Source organism: Dasypus novemcinctus, chromosome 13, assembly GCF_030445035.2.
Source record: "Dasypus novemcinctus isolate mDasNov1 chromosome 13, mDasNov1.1.hap2, whole genome shotgun sequence".
NCBI classification, from domain to species: domain Eukaryota; kingdom Metazoa; phylum Chordata; class Mammalia; order Cingulata; family Dasypodidae; genus Dasypus; species Dasypus novemcinctus.
The window spans coordinates 9,160,618-9,182,165 of record NC_080685.1 but is presented as its reverse complement, the minus strand read 5'-3'; the positions used below and the strand labels follow the sequence as shown (position 1 = coordinate 9,182,165).

General features: G+C 50.4%; 1 protein-coding gene across 1 annotated transcript; it reads left to right on the top strand.

Annotated features, from left to right (window-relative positions):
- Nucleotides 1–4,377: 4,377 nt before the first annotated feature.
- On the top strand, nt 4,378–7,542 carry LOC139436365 (spidroin-2-like). The gene is made up of 2 exons (XM_071207776.1): nt 4,378–4,452; nt 5,944–7,542. The coding sequence occupies exons 1-2, from the start codon at nt 4,378–4,380 to the stop codon at nt 7,540–7,542; spliced, it is 1,674 nt and encodes a 557-aa protein (XP_071063877.1).
- Nucleotides 7,543–21,548: the final 14,006 nt, after the last annotated feature.

Sequence of the window (21,548 nt, the reverse complement as noted above, 5' to 3'; positions counted from 1 at the left end):
CGATGCGCTCGCAGGGAGGCGCGGGCGCCAGCCTAGAGGTCTCACCCACAGCCACATTCCTCAAAGTAAAGGAGGAACAAAGACCTCTTTGCAAAACAAGAAAATGCGATAAATCCACATCTAGGAAATTCTGCGGATGGAAGGGAAAAGCACCCTGATGGAAACTTAGAGAACAAGGTGGTGATAAAAAGTAGTAATAAACACGGTAACAAATATGAGTAAATAGAAGTGAATGTATCAAAACAGCACTAACCATAATGTCCATTGAAACACAGAAGCGTGTGCATATACAGAATTTAAGTACTTAACAACAATGGCCTACACACGGGGCAAGAGGCGAAGAGACACAAAGTGCTTTAAGGTCCTTAAATTGTCCGGGAAGAGATGTAAGTACATTATTAGACTTTGATAAGTCAAGTGCATATGTTTTAATCACTAAAATAGCTGCTAAAACTTACATAAAAGCATAAATTTACCACCTATGTAGTGAGGAGGGGGAAATGCAAAGAAAATATCGTTATTGAACAAGGTCCAAAAGAAAAGGGGAAAAATACAAACAAGAATATAAAGAAATTAAAAGAATCCATAGAGATAGAGAATATTTCACAATAATAGAAAGTTATATTCACCAAAAGATAACTTTCAATTTCTATGTGCCTAATAAAAGAGCATCCAAAGATATACTGCAATAATTGACAAAATTAAAAGGAGAATGAGACAAATCCACAATTGTACTGGGAGATTTGAACACAATTCTATCAGGATCTGAGTGAAGAGAGAAAAAGATCAACAGGATAGAGAAAATGTGAACAATATGATTAAACAACTGATACACAGATATACAAAGACATAGCACCCAACAACTGCCGAAAACACATTATTTTCATGTGTGCAAAAATTTAAATTTACAAAAATTGACTTTATACAGGGTCATAAAGCAAGTCTGAGTAAATATCGGAGGATTAATATTATTCAGAGTTTGGTCTCTGAACATAATGAAATTAAGCTAGAAATCAATTAAAAAAAAAAAAGGGAAAAATCTCCAAATGTCTGGATAATAAAATATTTAAGATATTTTTTTCCCTGTTTGGTTTTTGTTGTTGTTGTTGTTTTTTTTGGAATTGTTAATTAATTGCCTTTTTAAAATAAGATACATAGGTCACAAAAAATGTTACATTAAAAAATGTAAGAGGTTCCCATATACCCACCCCCCACCCCTCAGCCCCCCACTCCTCCCACATCAAAACCTCTTTCGTCATTGTGGCACATTCATTGCATTTGGTGAATACATTTTGGAGCACTGCTGCACCACATGGATTATAGTTTACATTGTAGTTTACACTCTCCCCTAGTCCATTCAGTGGGTCATGGCAGGATATATAATGTTCAGGTTCTGTCCCTGCAGTATCATTTAAGACAAGTCCAAGTCCCCAAAATGCCCCCACATCACATCTCTTCTTCCCTCTCCCTACCCTCAGCAACTACCATGGCCACTGTCTCCACATCAATGATAAAATTTCTTCAATTGCTAGAGTCACAATAGTTCTATAGTAGAATACCAGTAAGTCCACTCTAATCCATATTTTATTCCTCCATCCCAAGGACTCTGGGTTGGTGATGTCCACTGCACCTCTATATCAAGAGAGGGCTTAGGTCCCTCATGGCTGATGGATGTGACTCTCCTGCTTGCTGTTGTGGGCACTCTTGGTTCCCTGCTGTGGCGGTTGACCATCTGTAGCACCCTGTTAGCTGACCTGGGTAAGTCCAAAGAGCCTGAATAACCAATGGGTCAAAATAAAAATTACAATGGAAACTGGTAGGTATTTTGAACTGAATGATATTCAAAAGGCAATGCATCATGGGTTATATGGGAACCTCATACTTTTTAATGTAACATTTTTTGTGATCTATTAACTTTAAAAAAGAAAATTAAAAAATAAAATCAAATAAACAGCAATGTATCAAAACTTGTGGATGCATCTTATTTTATTGCCTTAAATGCATACATTAGAAAAGAAGAAAGCATAAGGACCAACACCTACATAGACAAATCAAGGAGTCGAACAAGAACGGCATGCAGAGGCCAAAGAAAGAAGGCAAGAATATATGTAAAAAACAAGAACTAATGAAACAGGAAACATACTGCAGAGAAGCAGTAATGCCAAAAGTTACATCATTCAAATGACTAACAAAACTGAAAAACACTTGATGAGGCAGAGCAAGAGCAAGAGAATAAATAAATAACCAACACCCAGGTTAGAAATGGAGACCTAACTACAGGTCATAAAAATATTTTAAATACAAGAAGGTATCATGAGCAACTTTACACCAATTAATTTAAAGGTATAGCTCTACTGGTCAAACTCTCTCATAAACCAAGTCAAAATGCCTAACAAATTGTAAACATTGCATCCAAAGGATAATGCCTTGACCAAGATTGTTTATTCCTGGAATGAAAGCTTGGTTTACCATTTGAAATCAATTAAGTTAATTCACATCATTAACAGAAGAAATGTAAGATGATCTCAATATATGCTGAGAAAAGCATTTGGATTAAAAAGAAAATGTCTTAGCACAGGAGGACTACAACAGAGCTTCTTTCAACTGATTAAGACAAAGGACAACAGTGAGATGAAGGCTTTCCTGCTGGGACTGAGGAGGAAACAAAAATACCTGCCACCAACACTTCTGTTCAAAAGGATCCTGGAGAGTCTCAGCAGAAGAATAAGGCAAGAAATGACAAAAAGGTATAAAGATTGAAAAGAAATCAAGATTATTAGTAGATGACAAAATTAGTAAATTTTCATAGAAAATTCAATAGAATTATATGTCTGCATACCAGCAAAAGTCATTAGATACTGAAATTTGGAAAAGATGCCATTTATAGTATCATTAAAAAAAAAAATCAAGACACAAAATATTTACCCAGAAAGTGCCATAAAACATTACAGAGAGAAAATAAAACAAAGACCTAGAAACAAGGACACAAACAAGATGTAAATAGATTAGAGAGACACCAGGGACAAGAGATCACTTCTCCCAGCTGATCAAGGCATTCCAGTGAAAACTCCAGGCATTAGCTGAAGGAGATGGACAGGCTAAGCTCTAAACTTTAAATGAAAACACAAAGGTCATGAGTAGTCAGGACAATGCTGACAAATTCAAAGTAGGAGACACAAGACTTGTGAGAGTTGCAGAGTAAGGGAAGTCTCCAACAGAGATGGAAAGCCAACAGAACACTGGTATCCAGAATACACGAGGGATTCTGGGAAGATGGAGTAGAAAGATGTGGGCTCTCTTCTCTCTAGAAAAACAGCTAGAGGACAGGCAGAAACAGCCTGGAAAAAGATCTTCTAGGGTTTAGAACACCAGGGGAAGGCTGGACACTGCCCAGAGGAGAGACTGAGAAAGAAGGGGAATTTTGTCAGCAAAACTGTGAGTTAACAGCTATGGCTGCTGCCAGCACCCTCCCCACCCTGTAGAAACTTTAGTATTCTCAGGCCTCAGGCTGGGCTACAAAGAAAGGGTGCCCCAGGGATCCACCTCCCCAGGAAAGGGGAGAGAGGCCTGAGGCTGACTCAGCTGACCCACAAATTTGGTCTGCTGTGTCCCATGAGCCCTTCCAGGCTGCACCATTGTTTGCCTTGGAGCTGGCAAGGGGCTAAAGAGAGCCAGGAACAAAGGGATCTGATCCTGCTGGCCTCCCTGACTCCTGTCCAGGACTGGTTGTTGAGGACACAGAGGCGAGTGGAATTATTTCCTACCTGGGAAAATGGAGGGTGCTGCCAGCAAGGTTGGAGAGCTGCTCTGAGAAAGTTTGAATTATGAGGCTCTTGGCCTCCTGGCAAGACACCCTCCATCACAGTGATCCAGTCTGTCACAACAAACACATTCCACCAGGCATGGCACTGAGAGGGCTGTCAAGGAGCGCCATCTGCTGGCGGACGAAGGAGGTGCATGTGAAAAAATTAAAAGTAAATAAGTGAGAGGGGCTTTTTCAGCCTTTCCAGCCTCCCTTGCCAAGACCCTTGGAATTGGGTCTGTGACCCGTTATGGGTCCAAGGCCCAGGTTTGAGCAACTAACAAGGGCAATCTTAATCAGAACAGGATGAACCAAGAATCAAAGAATAGCAGTAAAACACAGCCTCCTGCCACTAAATCTCTACAAGGGAGAGAAAGTGAGCATCTGAGAAAACTCAACATCCTAATCAGATTCCTAACCAACAGCAAATATCTTTAGCCATACTAAGAAATTAGAAGACATGAACCCCCACAAAAAGGCATATATCAAATCCCAGAAGAGACACAATTTTTGAGACAAATAATCACCAAGATGCATACAAATTTCCAAATTCAAATAATGAGCTAAAAGACAATATGGCTAAAGAGTTAAAAGGCCTCAAGAAGATGCAGAGCAAGCAAAAAGAAGAATGTGAAGACCTGAATAGGAAAGTAACAGAGCTCATGGGAAAGACATGACAGGCGAGATCAGAAACACACTAGAGGCCCACAACAGCAGACTTGAAATGATAGAAGAAAGAATTAGTGATTCTGAAGACAGAAGAGCTAAAATTGAAGACAGAAGACAATGGAACAAATTTGAGCAATGGCTCAGAGAGTTGAATGACAACATGAAATGCAACAACATACACGTCATGAGCGTTCCAGAAGGAGAAGAGAAGGGAAAAGGGGCAGAGAGAGTATTTCAGGAAATAATAACTAGAATTTACCCAACTCTCAGGAAAGAAATTAATTTCGCAACACATGAAGAAATCCTATAAATCTGAAAAAAGAAGACATTAGAAAAATGGGTGATGCATCTGAAAAAGGCTTCCCCAAAGTGGAAACCCCCCAGTAGCCAATAAACATAAGAAAAGCATTCAGGGAAATGCAAACTGAAAAACAAGCTAAAATGAATGACAACACCCAGCATGAGTGTGTAAATCAGCTATCAAAGTGGACACATGGCAACACCAAGCATGAGCATGTAAATCAGCTACCAAAGTGGACATGGGGCAACAAGCAGCATGAGCGTGTGAATCAGCTATCAAAGTAGATATGTGGCAACACCTAGCATGACTGTGTAAATCAGCTATCGAAGTGGACACACAACATGCCGTGACTGAGCATTTCCCCTCCACGTATGCACACACAAGTGCTCACCGACGTGCACCAAAGACAAGTCAGAGAAGGCTCAAAGCAGCACTGCCCACCAGGGCTAAGCAAGTGTGAGCGCCCACGTGCCCATCAGAGACGATCAAGAGCCTTGGTGTGGCAGCCTTCTCATAACAGATGTGCAACAGCCACGCTCAGCAGCACGCTTCGTGTGAAAGAGACCAGCAAGGCCGCAGACGGCGGGACTCCCCCGTGTACTTTTGGAAATGTCTGAAAGGGCGTGTGGGCTCAGATCAGACGGGGCTCCTGGTGCAGGGGGAAGGGCGGCCTCGCCCCACTCCCAGGTCCTGGAGACGGCGCGGAGGAGCCCGCTTCTCTGGAAGCTCGCCTGCCCCAGCACGAAGCTGAGGAGCAGCGCACAGTGTAAAAGCGAGCGACCAGGGGTGGACTCCTGGCCGGGGCTGGCTGCTCAGCCACACTCGTGAGGACCTCATGGGAGGGAGACATCCAGCGCTCCCGTGGCCGCAGGGCGGGGCTGAATGGCCTAGGAATGTTCCAGAAAGGCAGCATCAGGCACATGAGGCACCAGATCCGACTGAGGCAGGTCACTCCATGCGAGAGGACAGAAGGCGGCAGGCGGAAGGACACTGGGCCCCGGTCACAGGGCACGGCTGGAATCCTGACGACCCGGGGTCCTGTAAAGGGACAAAGTGCGTGGAGTGCCACCTGAAGATGGCCCCACGGAGCCCCCTTTAATCTGTCTGTGAAACGTGACTGGCTTCGCATGGGAGACCCGAGCCCCTCTGCTGACAGGCCTTCCCTCCCCAGGGTCGCCACGCAGCCCCACCCGCTCCAGGGCAGCGGATCCGTGGTGGCCAGACCTCGCCGCGGCTCCTGCCCCGCCACCCCCGCGGCGTCCCCGCGGCCAGCCCCGCGCCCTGTCGCAAAGCGGCGCTGCCTGCGGGAGCGGGAAGGGGCTTCCCGTCCACGGCACCAACAGGAGCTCAGGACGCCCACGCCCACGAGTGGTCACTGGCGTCGGGGCACGGCCACGGCGCTGGCGCCAGCCAGGAGCGCTCTCGTCCACGCAAGCACAGGACCCGCGCTGGAAGGCACGAGGCCCGGCCAGGGCCCCGGCGCTCCCCTGCCGTCCTCCAAGTCAGCGCCACGCCAGGCTCTGCGACTCGGAACTGCTCGCGGGCGACTAGCGACGACAGCCAAAAGCCACTCGGGCAGCACGCGAGGAGCACGACGGCGCCCCGCCCAGCTGAGGGGAGGAGGCACACGGGGGGAGTGGAAGCAGCCCCAGCCCGGAAAGCTGAGCCACGGGGAGGCTCGCGCGTCACCCCCCGCCTCGGGAGACCAGAAGGGCCGGAGCCCCGCGCGCAGGGGACATCAGGGAGAGGAAAGGCGGCGGCCCCTCCTGAGCCCGCGGTCAGCGCAGCCTCGCGCCAGGAGGACGCCGACCCCGAGGCCAAGTGCACGCGAGGGCGGGGCAGCAGGCGGCGGGGCGGGCTGAGCCGGGTCACCTGCCCACGTGCGGGCTGGAGAAGGAGCCGCGGGAGGGTCCCCGCGCACGGCTGCGGCCTCGGCGTCAAGCAGCCAGGGCTGACCCAGCGACACGACGAGACCGCAGGGCCCAGGGCGCTTCCACGGGCCACGAGGGTCCTCGTGGGGGAAAGCACCAGCGACACAGAAACCTCCCCACGTCTAAGGGAGTCACCGCCGCCGCGACAGAAAACCAGGCCGGACGAGAGAGAACGGCGGGGAGCAGCGCCCCCAAACCCAAGGACTCCAGCAGGACCCGCGGGCCCGGCGACGCAGGAGCAGGGTGTCGTCCCGCGGGCTCAGAGGCCATCCCCGCGCTCGCGAGACGGCGCCGCTCCTGCTGCGCGGTCCCCAGCCCAGTTCCAGGGACGAGGCGTTGGCGGGCGCGGCCCGCGAGCGCGAAACGGCGCGTCTGCCCCGGGAGCGCCCCAGGCCGCCAGGCGGTGGGGACAGGGCTCGGGCCCGGGGGTGGCGGGTGACGGGCTCGGGGCCTGGGGGTGGCGGGTGACGGGCTCGGGGCCTGGGGGGGGGCGGGTGACGGGCTCGGGGCCTGGGGGTGGCGGGGGCCGGGCGGCCCTGGAGGAGGGCGGGGCGGGCTGGGGTCCCCTCGCGCTCAGGGTGGCCCCGTGTCCCTCCGGGTGCGCCGCTGGGGCCGAGGACGGGGCGCGGGGCGCAGAGGCGGCGGCGCTCGGGGCTCGAGCCCGGCTCCCCCAGGCCGCTGGCTCCGCCGAGGGCTGGGGGCCGGGAGGCGACCGCACCCTGGCGGGAGCAGCGCCCCGGCGGCCCGAGGGAGCCCGCAGCGCGCCCGGCTCCGAGCACGGCGCTGGGGGCGGCGAGGAGGACGGCGCCGGGGTGGGGACCCGGCGGGCGCCGCGCTGAGCGCCTGGAGCTCGGGCGGCCCCCCACCAGGGCCGCGACCGAGGGGCCTCCCGGGGCGGCTGGGCCGTGGTGGCTCCAGGCCCCCAGGGGAGTCGGGAGAGACAAGGAAGCACCTCAAGGGGGGGGCGCCGCGGGCGCGGGGCGAGTCCTGGCGGCCAGCCCTGCCGCGGGGTCCCGACGCCCAGTGCCCGGGGCTGGAGCCCGTGACCTGCACTGAGCGCCTCGGGCCGCCGCGGGTGCAGTGGGACGCCCTGAGCCCCCCGCGCAGCGCAGCGCGGCCCCAGGGGGCGAGGACCCCCGGCTCGTGCACACGCGCAGGTCGCCGAAGGGCGGTGGAGAAACCTCCCCTGGCGGCGCCCAGCGCCCTCTGTCACCAAATCGGGACCCGGGGCCACCAGGCAGGAGAGGCTGAGGAGGGCTCCGTGCCCCTCCTCCCCCACCGCAGCCTCTGATCACCAGCTGGCTGCTGTTTATGTGACAGCGTGTCCCAAACAGGAGAAGCAGGCCACAGCCGGGGAACAGCAGGACGCTGGGCAGGGCATGACCGCACATCCCCAGGGGCCCTGCTCCACCCTCCACCTGCCCATCACCCGGCGCAGCCCACCCATGCTGGTTTAAGGCCCTGCTTCTCCACCACGGGGGCAGCGCTGGCTCCCACCCTCTGGGACATGAGGCACAAGCAGCGCCAGCCAGGCTTGCTCCCCCTGAAACAAGCAGGCAAGGGGACGTGGCCGTGTCCACTCCCCAAGGCACCAGGCCACGGCCTCTCGCTGTCCACGCCACGGCCTCTCGCTGTCCACGCCGGGGACTCTGGCTGGTTCCCCACTGTGGGCTCACAGCCGACCCCGTCCACCCGCCTCCCAGGTCTCCCCTGGGCTGTGCTCCCCGAGGGCAGAAGCCTCAGTGCCCGCTGCACTTGCCAAGGCCCTAAGCAAACGTGCTGCACGTCCCCTCCTGGTGCCCCAAGCTCAGTGATGGCGCAACGGGAGGCCCATGTCCTCCCCGACTGCTGCTTCCACGGGTCCCACCAGGAGGTGCAGTGGGCCTTAGGGGTCCTGAGGGCAGACAGGGTGGCTAGAGCATTCCAGTCTGGGCCTGGCACTTGGGACCTGTGCCCACAGCTTCTGGAGTCCTGGGCTGCCAGCAGGGTGGCATGAGAGGCACACAGCAGGCCCTGGGCAGTGGGGTCCTGTGGGTTCACCCTTGCTGAGCACTTCCTGGCCACCGGCCTGGCAGACAGGTTCCAGGGAGCTCCTGTCCTCTCACTTGGGGTGGGTGTCAGCACTGCCCCAGTTGTCTGCCAGCCCCCAGGGAGCTGCAAGGCACAGCCCATGTGCAGTGGCGTCAGCACGTGGGCAGGGCAGCAGTAGCAGGCACCCGACCAGAGGATCACGGGCCATGGAGAAGCGAAGGGGGAAGGGTCCAGAGAGCAGCATGCAGGAGCAGCAGAAGGTGACAAGTTTCAGCCAGTGCCTCTGACAGCTACTGAGCCTGCTGGTCGCTGCGGTGGGGATGCCCCAAAGTGGCCCTTTCAACACAGGCTCCCACCGACGAGCCCGGGAGGCGCTGCTGCTACGCCGCTTTCCTGGAGGCAGGAGACACAGGCACGGGAAGAGCTGGGCCAGGCTCAGCTGGTGCAGCCTCATCCTCTTTGCTGGAGCAGGCGTTGTGCCTCTGGCGTGGGGCGCGTAACCGCCATGAACTTCAGGTCTGGCCAGGTTGTCAGGCTGGCTAAAGCGAGGCCACCTGGGCCCGCACTGGCAGGGCATGGCGATGGTCACCGACGTGCTGGAGACGGCGCTGCAGAAGAGCCAGCGCGAGACCCCAGAGCACCAAGGCGACTTCCCAGCCGGGTTTAGTGGGTGGGCGTGGCTCAGGAAGGAGCCAGGGGATGTGAAGGCTCCCTTGCTCGTGGGTGACTCAGGCAAGCACCCTTTTGCTCTGGGACGTCCCTGCTCATCTTCCCTGGACTGAGTTCACACCAGGAACGGGACTGCTGCTCCACGGGAGAAGGAAGGCGAGCCCTGCCCTCGACCACGGGGACACAGGCGGAGCTCAGGTGCAGGTCAAGGGCCCAGGTGCAAACAAGGAAGGAAACAGGGAACAGGCCCTGGGGGATCAGGTCCTGTGCTGGCCTCTTCTGCTCCAGGGAGAGGCCCCTTCCCAACCCTGGGCTGCATCTGAGCTGAGTTCTCACTCCTGGGCTCTCTCGGGGACTCATGCCTGGGCCCCTGTCTGGGCACAATCCCTGCCTCTGGGAGTCTCCAGAGAAGTTACATCCCCCCAGTTCCTCAGTCCTATATCCTGCCCACGTGGAGAGCACTTGCTAATTCTAGGAGGTTCCATGAGCTCACACCTACACACACAGAAAAAACACTCTCCAGTACACATAGAGGGACAGGCAGATACAAAGGGACCCACAGTCACCTTCCCCCACACACACTCAGGTAAACCAGCCACAAAGTCACCCCATACCCAGAAGCACTTAGACACTCGCTCACTCACAGCTCCTGACACGCTTAACACCACGATGGGGTTTGCTCCCCACACACAGCCCCTTTGGGTGCAGGTACACGAGGACCGTCCACCCCTACCCCGGGGCCTAGGAGGTTTCCCAGATGGCTCAGCCTCAGCGCCCCAGGCCGTCCCTCCCTCCTGGGGCCTGGCTTCCCTCCTCTCCCTTCTCCTCCTCCTTTAAAGATGCACAAAGGCTCCTCAGAAGAAACCCTGGGCTCTGGGCGCCTCCCTCCTGTCAGCCGCTGCCCTTTCCCCCTCTGGGGTAAGCCCCTCCCTCCATGTGGCCCTGTCTGGGCACTCCCTGCCCGGAGCGGGCGGTGCCCTTGAACTCTCCCTTCACAGCAGCCTCGCTTCAGGGCCCCAGCGCTGCGATGGACCTGGTGGGGGCAGGAGGAAGGTCAGGGAGGGGGTGCGAGCCTGAGTGCGGGAGGGAGAGTGAGGGCGGGAGGGGGCGCGAGGGTGGGAGGGGGCCCGAGGGCGGGAGGGGCCCGAGGGCGGGAGGGGCGTGAGCGTGGCAGCCGCGGGCAGGTGGGCAGTGCCCGCCTTCCAGAGCCAGGATTCCTGCCTGTCCTCGGGGCCAGCGAGGGGACATTACTGTTTACTGTGAGCCAGGCCACTAGAAGCAGGGACCCCCCACCTGCTGTCCCCGTGTCATCCCCTGCATGAGAGCTGGAGGCAGGGCTCTACAAGTTCCCACAGCCAAATAAAGGGTGTCTGCACAGCTCTCCCCCAAAGGCCCACATGGACCCCAGGTAAGGGGAGCCCGGCTCAGCACCCCAAGCTCTGCTGCCCTTGGAGCCCCAGGATGCCCTCAGGGTGCCCCCAGCAACCTCCCTTCACCTCCCATCACCCTGGTCCTCCTCTTCCCTGGGTCTCTTGCCACTTCCAAGTCTTCTTGGGTTCCAGGGAGGGGGTTTCCTCCACAGGGTGCAGGAGGTTAAAATGCAGGCTTTAGTAAGTGGGGTGCATGCCCCCACGTGCTCCTGACTAGTGTGCCACAGTGGGAGCTCGATATGCTGCTAGCGTGTTGGCCCGTGCAGGGTCCTTTGTGTTTGCGCGTGTTTGTGTGTATGTAGGGGAGGGGGTGAGGATAGAGGCCCTATACCACCTTATGGCAAGAGGTGTGGGTGCGTGTTTGTACGTGTGTGCTTGTATGCGTGAGCTTGAGTGTCTTTAATTAGGTCTCACCAGCTTACACGGAGTGGGGTCCTTGCTATGGGATCAGGTGGCCATCTGGGAAATGCCTGGACTTCCTCTTGGTGTTCTGCGCTGGGGGCTTGGGAAAGAATATGGGGAAAGGGTCCGCTCCCTGTTTCCCCTGATGTCTGCACCCTCTAAAGGAAAATTCCTCTGAGGGATGGAGTCCTGCTTCACCTGGACCCACCTTTTACTATGGAAGAGAAAGGCCAAACCCTGAATCAAATGAGATGCTGTCACTTTAATTCCACACAGGGCAGACTCAGGGGTTTTGATGGGAATTTGGGGAATCTGGGTAGTGGGTGACAGAGAAAGGGGGGAAGTCAAAGGCAGGTTCCTTTTCTAGGGCTTCACAAGTCCAGGAAAGAGCTCTGCCCCTGCCTCTGTAATCATAGCAGCCTAACAGTGTCTCAGGCTTCTGGTGCTCTGGGGATGACCAGGGCAAGTGTGCACCCCTCACTGCTCATCAGGGGGAAGGAAGAGTCCTGGGGACCTGCTCACCCACCAGAGTCAGGCAGGGCCTCGAGGAAACTTCATTTGGGGGCGGCTCTGGGTAACGGGGAAGGGGATGGATGGAGCACTTTCTGTAGAGTCTTCCTTCCCTTCCCCCATCACAAGGCTTGAGAAGCCCCCAGGGACTCCTTTCCTGAACTGCGCCTCCCCATGCTCCATTGGAGAGAGGACCCCCGGGGAGGCCAGGCAGAAACGGCGTGCATGTGAGTGTGCGTGCAAGTGTTTCCATACTGAGAGACCTATAATTTGGGAAAGGGTTGTAGATGGAGAGCCCCTGGCAGAAGATGGGGTTCACTGCCTGAAGCTGCTAGGGATTTGCACCTTGTTTCTTGCCTGGCTCCAAAACACTGCCAAGGCCCCAGGGGCCGTGGGAAGAACCTCACAGTGAGGAGGATGGTTCTGGGCAAGGCCTCCCTTCCGCTTTCCTCCCCTCTTAGGAGGCTCCAGTTAAGTCCCTCGCCCCCCCTGGCTAGGACTTGTCCTGGACTTGGTCCCTGGGGTCAGCATTGGTTTGATTCCCTGATGCCTCTTACAGGCTTGCCCGACTCTGCAACAATGCTGCATCTTCCTGCTGGTGGCGTGGCTTCCAGTCTTGGCAGCTGTGACTGTCCTCAGGTAAGAGGCAGCAGTCCTGCTCTTAGACAGGGAGGCGCTGGGAGGGCAGGGGCTGAGCTGCTGGGGTCGGGCTCTGGGCTCCTTGGCTCCAAGGGGCCACTGTAAAGGCCATTAGGGAAAAAAAGAGATGGAACATACATGTGGCTTTAAACAATTTATACACATGTATATATATGTATATCTTCTGAGAGATAAAATCAAATGTGTGTGCAGGAACCTGCCCAGGCGGGTGGGTGACTGAGCTCCCCACATGCTCTTGTACACACACCAGTCTTGGGCCAGAGGCTGGTGCACAGCCACAGGGAATCTGCCTTAGGAAGCTCCTGCAAAGCACAGCTCCCCAGTTCATTTTGGGAGGGGGTGAGAAATCAGAAACGAGGTCCCATGTCAGGAGTTGTTCTCATTTTCTATTTAATTTTCAATTCATAGAAAAATGAAGCAGGAAGGAAAGTGAAAGAACACACAGGCAGGACTCTGGCCCAGAGAGGGGATGAGAATTCCACAACATTCTCTAGCAAGTTGATGCCATGCCCAGTGCCAGCACCTACGTGGCCTGAGAGCCAGGGCAGTTTCCTCCCCATTCCTCCACACTAAGCTCTGCTCTGTCCCCAGCCCACCTCCACACTCCCCCCAATTCAACCCCAGGTCTTTCCTCATTTCATCTCATTTCAGAGACGCATTTCAAAGCTGTTCACCTGGACACAGGACTCTGGAGAGAAACAGTCCAATGTCTGAACCTCTCTCCCCACTAAGCATACACCCACATACAGGTGCACACACACACCATGCACACACACACACAGAATGTATGTTCCTTCCCCAGTGCCTTCAGAGCATTACACACAAGCAGGGACCCAGTACTTAATATGACCACAATGGGTAGACAGAGCCCTGTACACCATCGGGGCTGTTGCTTTACTTTCCAGATATCAAAGTGGACACCCATCCACTGATGCCAACACTTCAGGCTAATTTATTTCTTTATATTAATAAGAATCTCTCCCTTACATGTTTATTCATATTGGAGGCACATGAGCTCACACAAGCATACATGCATACATGACCTCACGCACACATGTTCACACACAGACCCAGAAAACTTTCCTACTGACCAGATTCTCCAAAGGAGAATTGCAGGCTCTGCACCAAATCCTGAGCCTCTGAGTAAAGACATCACGCACAGGAAGACGGGGCCTTGTGGCCCCTGGGAAGGGGACATCTAAAGCCCTGTGAGTGACAGGCCCTTGAGAATTCACAATCGGGCCCATGCCAAAGGGTGCTCCCGACGCCTCGATGCCTGTTTCAGAGCACAGGCCAGCCCTGGGAAGCACGGGGTTTGCAGGCGTATCTGCAACATAGCCTTTGCCATGTGGCCTTTTCTGTGGCTGGTGGTACTTTAGTTCCCAGAAGTGGCAACTGTGACTCCCCTTCAGCTCAGGAGAATCAGCTCAGAGATTCAGAATCGGCATTTGGGCTCCTGCTGAGTTTAGACAGTCCAGCCCAGGCTGCAATGAATATATTTGAAGAGGTACAGCCAGGGACTCTAAAAGCACTCCCCCATCTTAAGCCCAAATAAGACATATTCTCCTTTGTAGTTCTTGCAAGAATTTATGTATTGACCACAAAGTCCTCTATTTCCCTGAAGAGATCTTGCCCCAAGTTTCCTTCATTTGAGTGGGGAGACATTTTCTGATGTGCATCCTCTCTTTTGCCAGGACACATCAGCTGATCAGCCACTAAGGATAGGTATATCCTGCTCTTTTCTTCCTGGGACCCCTGCGCTCAAGTCCAGAGCTTAACAAAGTATCCCCTGAACTCCTGCTAGCCACATTAAAAAACATGATGGGAGTCATGTGACTAGATCAGGTCTTCAAATGCCATTCTCCAAATAATGCCCCCCCCCCCCCCCACTGCTGGCATGGTTTTCCATTCCAGGTTTTCTGGAAAGAATAGATACCCTTTTTCTTCCAAAACTTACCTTGAGTCTCCAGTTTTTGAAAACCTACCCATATCTCAACATCAGCTCAAATGACCCATCCAGGATGTTTTCCCAAGAGCTTACTTCAGGGTTAATGTCCTTTTCCCATGTTCTGTCACATAATTCTGTCTGGAACTCTATTTTGACTAGTGCCTCTCTTTGGCCTGTTTTATAGCTCCTAGGTATATATCCATCTTGGCCTTTCCAGTATGGTCTTCTTGGGGTCATGTATTTATCCCCAGGGACCAATACATAGTAGTTCTTCTGTAATTGTTGGCTGAATTGCATTTTTTTAAAAATTATTTTTATTCTTTTTTTTTGAAGATACAGAGAAAACACACACTCTCCCTGTCAATTTCCTCATACTCAAAACAATGTAATCATGGCTCCAAAATTACACCATCTATACCAACAATATAGGAGGACCGATGATGATATAGACAGGTAGAAGTGCGTTCTACGTGGAAGTGAACACTGCCCGATTGGGTTCAGGGCCTTTACTTGTATTCTCTCACTGAATATTCCTTCCCACCCAGTGAGCAGATACAGCTTCTTTACAGAAGGAGAAAGTGAAGCTCAGGCTGATTAGAGCCTCTGCCCCAGGTCACACCTAGGTCTTTCTTGCTTCAGCGACTCTGCTTTTTCTGCTGTACCCCTGGATTAATGGCAGCCATTGGATAGCTAACAGGGTTGCCTTGTTTAATAGATGCTTGCAAGAGCAGGGACTTAGCACTGACTCTTGGAAGTTGCATGAGGGAGTCACAGAATCAAAACACCTCAGAGTTTAAAGGTTTCTCAACAACCAAACTTTTCTTCTTATTCAAGAACCAATAATTCCTTTTGTGCTATCCATAATGCATGACTACTCAGTCTCAGCTTTAGCACTTTTAGGAACAGTGAGCTCATTAGCACAGGATCCAGCCTAGTTCATATGTGGAGAGCTCTGACTTCTGTCCATCAGTCTTTGAATCGTACAACACAAGTATAGATCCTTTTTCAATGGTCATTTCTACAGCTATTATGGCAACATAATCACGTCACCATATGCATCTTCTTTCAGACTGGAAGGTCCCACTTCCACAGCTCTGTCTCCTGTGTCATTCATTTGGAGGCCTCTCTGCAGGCTGGATATTCTTCTAGGGTTTATTTCACTTCTAGAGTTTGGAAGACTCAACTTTGTAAGAGTCACTTTACATTGAGTGAGAATGAAAAGGAGAATTCATTCATTTATTCATTTAACAAATTCTTATTGGTATCCTATTCTGTACCAAGCATTGCCCTAGACTGCTGCTGTCAAATAGAGCATCTTTGATGATATAAATGTTCTCTCTGCTGCTCAATATGGTAGACACTAAATGCACATGTTTATTGAGCACTTGAAATGTAGCTTGTGTTACTAAGGAAAAGAGTTTTTTAAATTTTTACTGATTTCTATTTGAACTTAAATACCTACATGAGGCTCGTGCCTACTCTATTGCATAGCGCCAATATAGACATTAGAAAAGTAGGATGAATAGGGCCCTGTTTTCATGTAGCTCATACTGTAGAGGAAGAGCTGGATAGTCAATGATTAAACAAATATATAAGCACACTAATTTCACATAGTGGTAAATAATTTGGATAGTCTTTTAGAAAGGAAGGTGGACAGTGTAAGTTCAGCTAGGTGAGTTGGGAAAAGCCTTCTATGAGGAGGAGATATTGGAAGTCAGATTTAAATGAGAAGGAACCAGCCATGGAATGTTGCAGAGGAGCAGCACTGTAAACAAAGAGAAGAGCAAAGAAGAAGTCATGGAACATGGACAACCTCAGCAAAGGTCAGGCACAGGCCAAGGGCCAGAATGACTGAGACTTTTAAGGAGAAGATGAGTGGCATATGCCAAAGACAGAATTGTAGGCACAGGACAGATAATACCAGGCTTTCCACATGAGGAGGACCTGAAAAACCTCCACCTCTCCTTCTTAGCATTTCCCTGTTTGAGGAACAGAGGAGTCTAAGGACTGAGGGAAGGTTGGGAATTGCCAGATGTTTAGCAAGAATCCCCAACAAGTTTTCCCCATATCCATTCTTAATCAGTCATCCAATGGCTTCGTTTGATTCTTCATGTCTAGCTCTTCTCTAAATGCTTCACCCTGGAAATACTCAAATCTAAAGGGAGGGGGAGAAACAGGGTAAGGGGAAATGGACAGAAAAAGAGGAAGAAAATGAATAGCTATGGAGAAGACAATGGAAATGAAATCTGGTGAAAGAGGAGGAGAGCTGGAGTCAGTTTGGATTGACGATTGTCTGTCTTGTCTGTGAAAGGCCTGGAGTGAAGATACTTAGTTGGGATGGTGGTGAGGCCTGCTAGCTGCTGGCAGCCTAGAGAGGAGATACGCAAATCCATTCATTACCATTCATGGCAAACTGGTAATTGTCATCAGAGAAGTTGAATGAATGTTTGAGGAAAGGAAAGTTTAGAAGATGATGGAGTGGTGGTGATGGTGGAAGTGATGCTGGGATGAGGAGGAGGAGGAAGAGGTGGAGGTTGACAGTGACTAGACTTTTGCAGGACAGATACCATATCTTTCAATGGCCATCTCCACTGATTCCTAATTTGATGTGGTAAGAGCAAAGCCTCTGAGGACACCTGATTCTAATTCAGGCCTTACCTTTGATTATCTGGAAGGAGGACCAAACTGTGCCTTGACTTACTGAAGGGACATTGTCCAGCTCTGAAGAAATGTTCCATGGCAGAATTCTTGTTAAAAGCAGAGAAAGAAATGGCCATGTTTTATTATAAGCCTGAGATGTCTTCTCAAAAAGAGCACATCTAAGAGAATTCAGGCCTCAGGACACAGTCTGTGACTCAAGACAGGGGACAGAGTGGAATAGATGATGATCTGGCCCAAATATTGTAACTAATATTATCAGTGATTAAGTGTTTACATGAAACCCTGTGTCCTCGAATACACAAATCTAAAATTGCAAGACACTACATATACTGCCTTAACCCAATGAATGGTGGGAAGAGAGTATAACCTACAACATAAACTGTAATCCATGCTGTATAGCTGTGCTCCAAAATGTACTCATGAAATGCAGTGAATGTACCACACTAATGAAAGAGGTTGTCAACATGGGAAGAGTGGGGTTGTGGGGAGTGGAGTGTGCAGGAGACTCTTATATTTTTAAGGTTACATTTTGTATAATCTATGTATCTTTAAAAAAGATAATAATAAAAAGGGGTGTGGGAAAGGTTGCCTAGAAACCTATACAAAGTGCTTGAAGCTGAGGGGGCAAAGAAAACAAGAAGATAATTAGCCTGAAGAAAAGTGAAATTAAACTTTTTTCATGTGAGGGTGAAGTGATTTTGTCTCCCAAGGGAAATATTTTTTGGAGATTGCAGGTGGCCTTAAGGAGAATAGACTTAATCAGACAGGGTATGAGAAAGTTTGCAAAATTGGTAAATAACCATACATTCATGGTATCTATTGGAGGAGACACAAAGATGTAGGGAATCAGGATGCAGATAGCCTGGTGAGGACACAAAATACATCTTTCTAATAAATCCTGTTCTCAGCTTGTAGGGATTTCCTCACAGGGTGCAAAGCTCTATATATGGATGTCAGGACCAATCTGGGAACACCTAAGAGACTCTGACCCCCAAAGATGGGGCGATAGAGTCCTTGGGAAATTATAAATAGGAAAAGTAAGATGCACTCATTTTTGTTAAATTGCAAAGTTTGGTGCAGCAGGGTTCCAAGTAAATGGCCCATCTGCAGAGCTAGAACCTTTTGTCAGGGTTGAGCCAATACTGTCCTGGAGGAATTTCTGAGGTATCATTTATCTAGTTTTCGAAAAGCCCTGCAAATGAGCCAGTGGCCACCTGTAGGAGAAATAATGGATCCTGGGGCAGCGTGAGACAGCAGCCTCACAGTCTGCAAACTGGTTCAGACAGAAGATGGGTGGGCCTGAGATGCGACTGCCTTTTAGAGGACCCACCATTCACAAAAGCTGCAGTCAGGGCTTCAGTCTCCATTCTAAGGATCTGCAAATGTATATGAAACTCTGCTGGCTTGTGGAATTCCTGGAGTGTCCAGCATTCTTAGAATGCTGAGAGAGATTACTGCCAAAAGTTTGTGTAGTTACATGGTAATGGTTAAGCTAAATTTCTCATGGAATTTGAAGGGGCCTGAGTTTATCGACACTTCAGTGGGGAAGGACTTTCCAGGAGCATTGGCTGCTACTGAAAAAACATTGAACAAAGCACTGGCCATTAAAAGAGAAAATCAGTGCTTTGGTATGATAAAGAGTATTGGGGAAAGATAGAAAAATAGAACGCCCTACAGAGGTAGTTTTGCTGCTAGGATGTATTTTGGAGACAAGACTCTTTTAGAGGAAATGGTCCTCCTCAAAAGCCATTGCCAGAGATGGCCAAAGCATGGCAATGCCCAGAGGGGCCATCAAGAATTTTATTCTGGATGCTTATCAATAGGATAGAATTATTCAATAGCTGGTGATGCTTCTTACAACTGATTCCCAAAAATATTAACAGGTCAGTCACAGTTCTGCCTGTCCTCTCCTCTTATACCTGACAATGGGAGTTCTACAGTTAGGCAGATGGAATTTGAGTGTATTCCAGAAATATCTTCACCCCTAACCTTTAGAGATGGTCAAAACATCAGAAAACCATTAGAAAACCCATCTCAGGGTGGGAAAGTGTATGTGACAGACACGTTACCTTGCCTTTCTGCTGTAATTCGTTGTAGATATAGATTACCTTGTCAAATAGTCTAAAGAAGCTCCTGAATAAATAGTAGCATTCCCAATTTGATATGAGGAAACTGAGCCTCACATCATTGATGCCTCTTGTTCAAACCATAAACTGAGTCAGTAGAAGATTGAGGATCTGAATCTCATGCTGTGTAACTTGAAAGTGTAGAAGTGAAAGCTTGGGCACTGGACTTTGACGGCCAGCTCTGCTGTTTACTGGCTATCTGACCTTGGCCAGATTACCAAATATTCCTGTGCCAGTTTCCTCATCTGTAAAATGAAAAGACAGTACCAGGAACTCTTCATATAGTCATGATGGGGAATGATAAGTGTCAATGATAGGGGTTTGAACAATGCTTGGCACATCATCAACACTATAAATATTAATCTATTGTTACTTTCATTATGATCACAGTATTGCATTAAGTTAAGCATTGCCATGGTACCCCCAGCTATGTTCTAAAACTGGAAATATCCTGTAGCAAAGAGGCTTTTGTCAAGTTTTTGGCACCACGTTGCAAATGAGCCTGGTCAGTGATGTTAATTCCCCTCCCCCCAATATAGTAACATCACAGCAAGGATTAGGGAAATGGAGCATTGGAGAAGTAGGCACAGCACTGAAAGATGAATTTCCAAGGCAGATATTTTATTCTTGATATTACCCTGAGACAGAACCCAAATATGGCTAGAAGATCATCTGCTATCAGAGCTGAAAGTCATCTCAAACATCATCCAGTTCCACTTGCAATTTATTGATACATATAAACGCTTATCTAAAATCAAACCGTTTCTAAGTTGGTACTAAAAACTCAGCTCACAGCAGCCAAGCTCTCTGTGTCTCTTGATGTTTTAATTAATGAGTCATTAAATTAAGTGTTTCCTTGCACTAAAGAGAAAGGTCCCACCAATATTCGAACACCATTCCCCCAGTTGTCTTCCACTCCCCATCCTTTCTATCCCCCATCACCTCCCTCTTCCTTGGAGCCTCCTTCCCCAATGCAGTGCATTCCAACATAGACATGAACATCCCGAGTCTGAGAAGGGGATAAAGAATACATCTATCCCTGTTCTAGACCCTTTGTAAGTCTTTGTGGGCAAGGTAAGGGAATTGACATCCACCAGTATGGGTTCAGAGTACAAGTTGTTTTATTATCTGGGATGGTCCTACTGAGATGTGAACTCTTATGTTGGCTTCAGAGTCCAAAGTTCTCACCATTACACCCTAGAACCACTGGCAAGTGTTAACCCCTGATGCTTTGGAGGTGTGTGGGCCTCTTCCCATGCTGTCTCCTTCTCAAGGAATTCCTTCCCAGACATTTCCTATCCTGGTCGCACAGGACCCCTGTGGGATCCTCTGCAATAGGAGATGTTGTCCATGGATTGGGTGACCCACATAAGGAAACACTGGTCCAGAATGGCTACTGTGTGTCCTTGGAAGCCCAGGGAAATTGAAACCAGGGAATACCTTTGCTTTTTGCAAGTGGAATTCAAAGTGGAAGGATCACAGCACCCCCTCATGTCCCTACAGGGACCCATCTCGCCTAGACCAGGGGCGTGTCCAAAGTAAACCAACCTAATGCCCTGTTGACACCCTGGGGAAGTCTCCCGTGGCCCCTGACCTTCAGCTTCTCTCAAGGCCTTTCTGTTCTCCTGGTGATGTGGGGAGTCTTCAGCACCGCATGCTCTTGAGGGTGCTGCCAACTTGTGGCCTCAGGGTCCCCCAGCAGTCTCCTTGTCGGGAGGGCCTTGTCCACTCTGAGCAGGATGTAGAGCACTGCCAGGTCCTAAGCGTCACACTACACAGCATTGCTGGCCTCAGTCGGGGACAGAGAGTCATCTTTTATGATCAGGATTTGAACAGAAACTGCCATGGCCCTAACACAGGTCCCTAGGCACACCATGGTCACAGGTGGAACCAGTGTGGCCAGGTGTAAGTTACCATCTCTTGTAAGTAGACAACATTTTCTTCTGGGCTATTTCCTCAAGGACTAGAGGGGCATCTCCTCTCTCTCTGTGTATCCTTTCAGCTTTCTCAGTTCACCCTCCTCCCCATGTGCTTGTGTCTCCCCTATTGAAGGTTTGAGGCCTCTGCCCCATACTGAGTGGGGAGTTTAGAGCCATTCCAAGCAGTGCCCTCTAGATGTTCCCATGATCAGGACCTATAGCTGGTTCTAAAACAGATGTGGATATAAATTTTTTAAAGAAATTTTTGGGATACAACAATAAATAAAAAGAATTATGCACAGTGACCCAGTGGTATTCATTCCATGTATGCAAGACTATTTCAACATAAAATCAATTAATGTAATTCATCACATCAATATGCCAAGAAACAAAAATAAATATAGTAGTACATTTAATGAAATCCCCTCATTTAAGATAAAAAATTCTCAGCAACCTAGATATTGGAACTTCCTCTACTTGATAAAATAC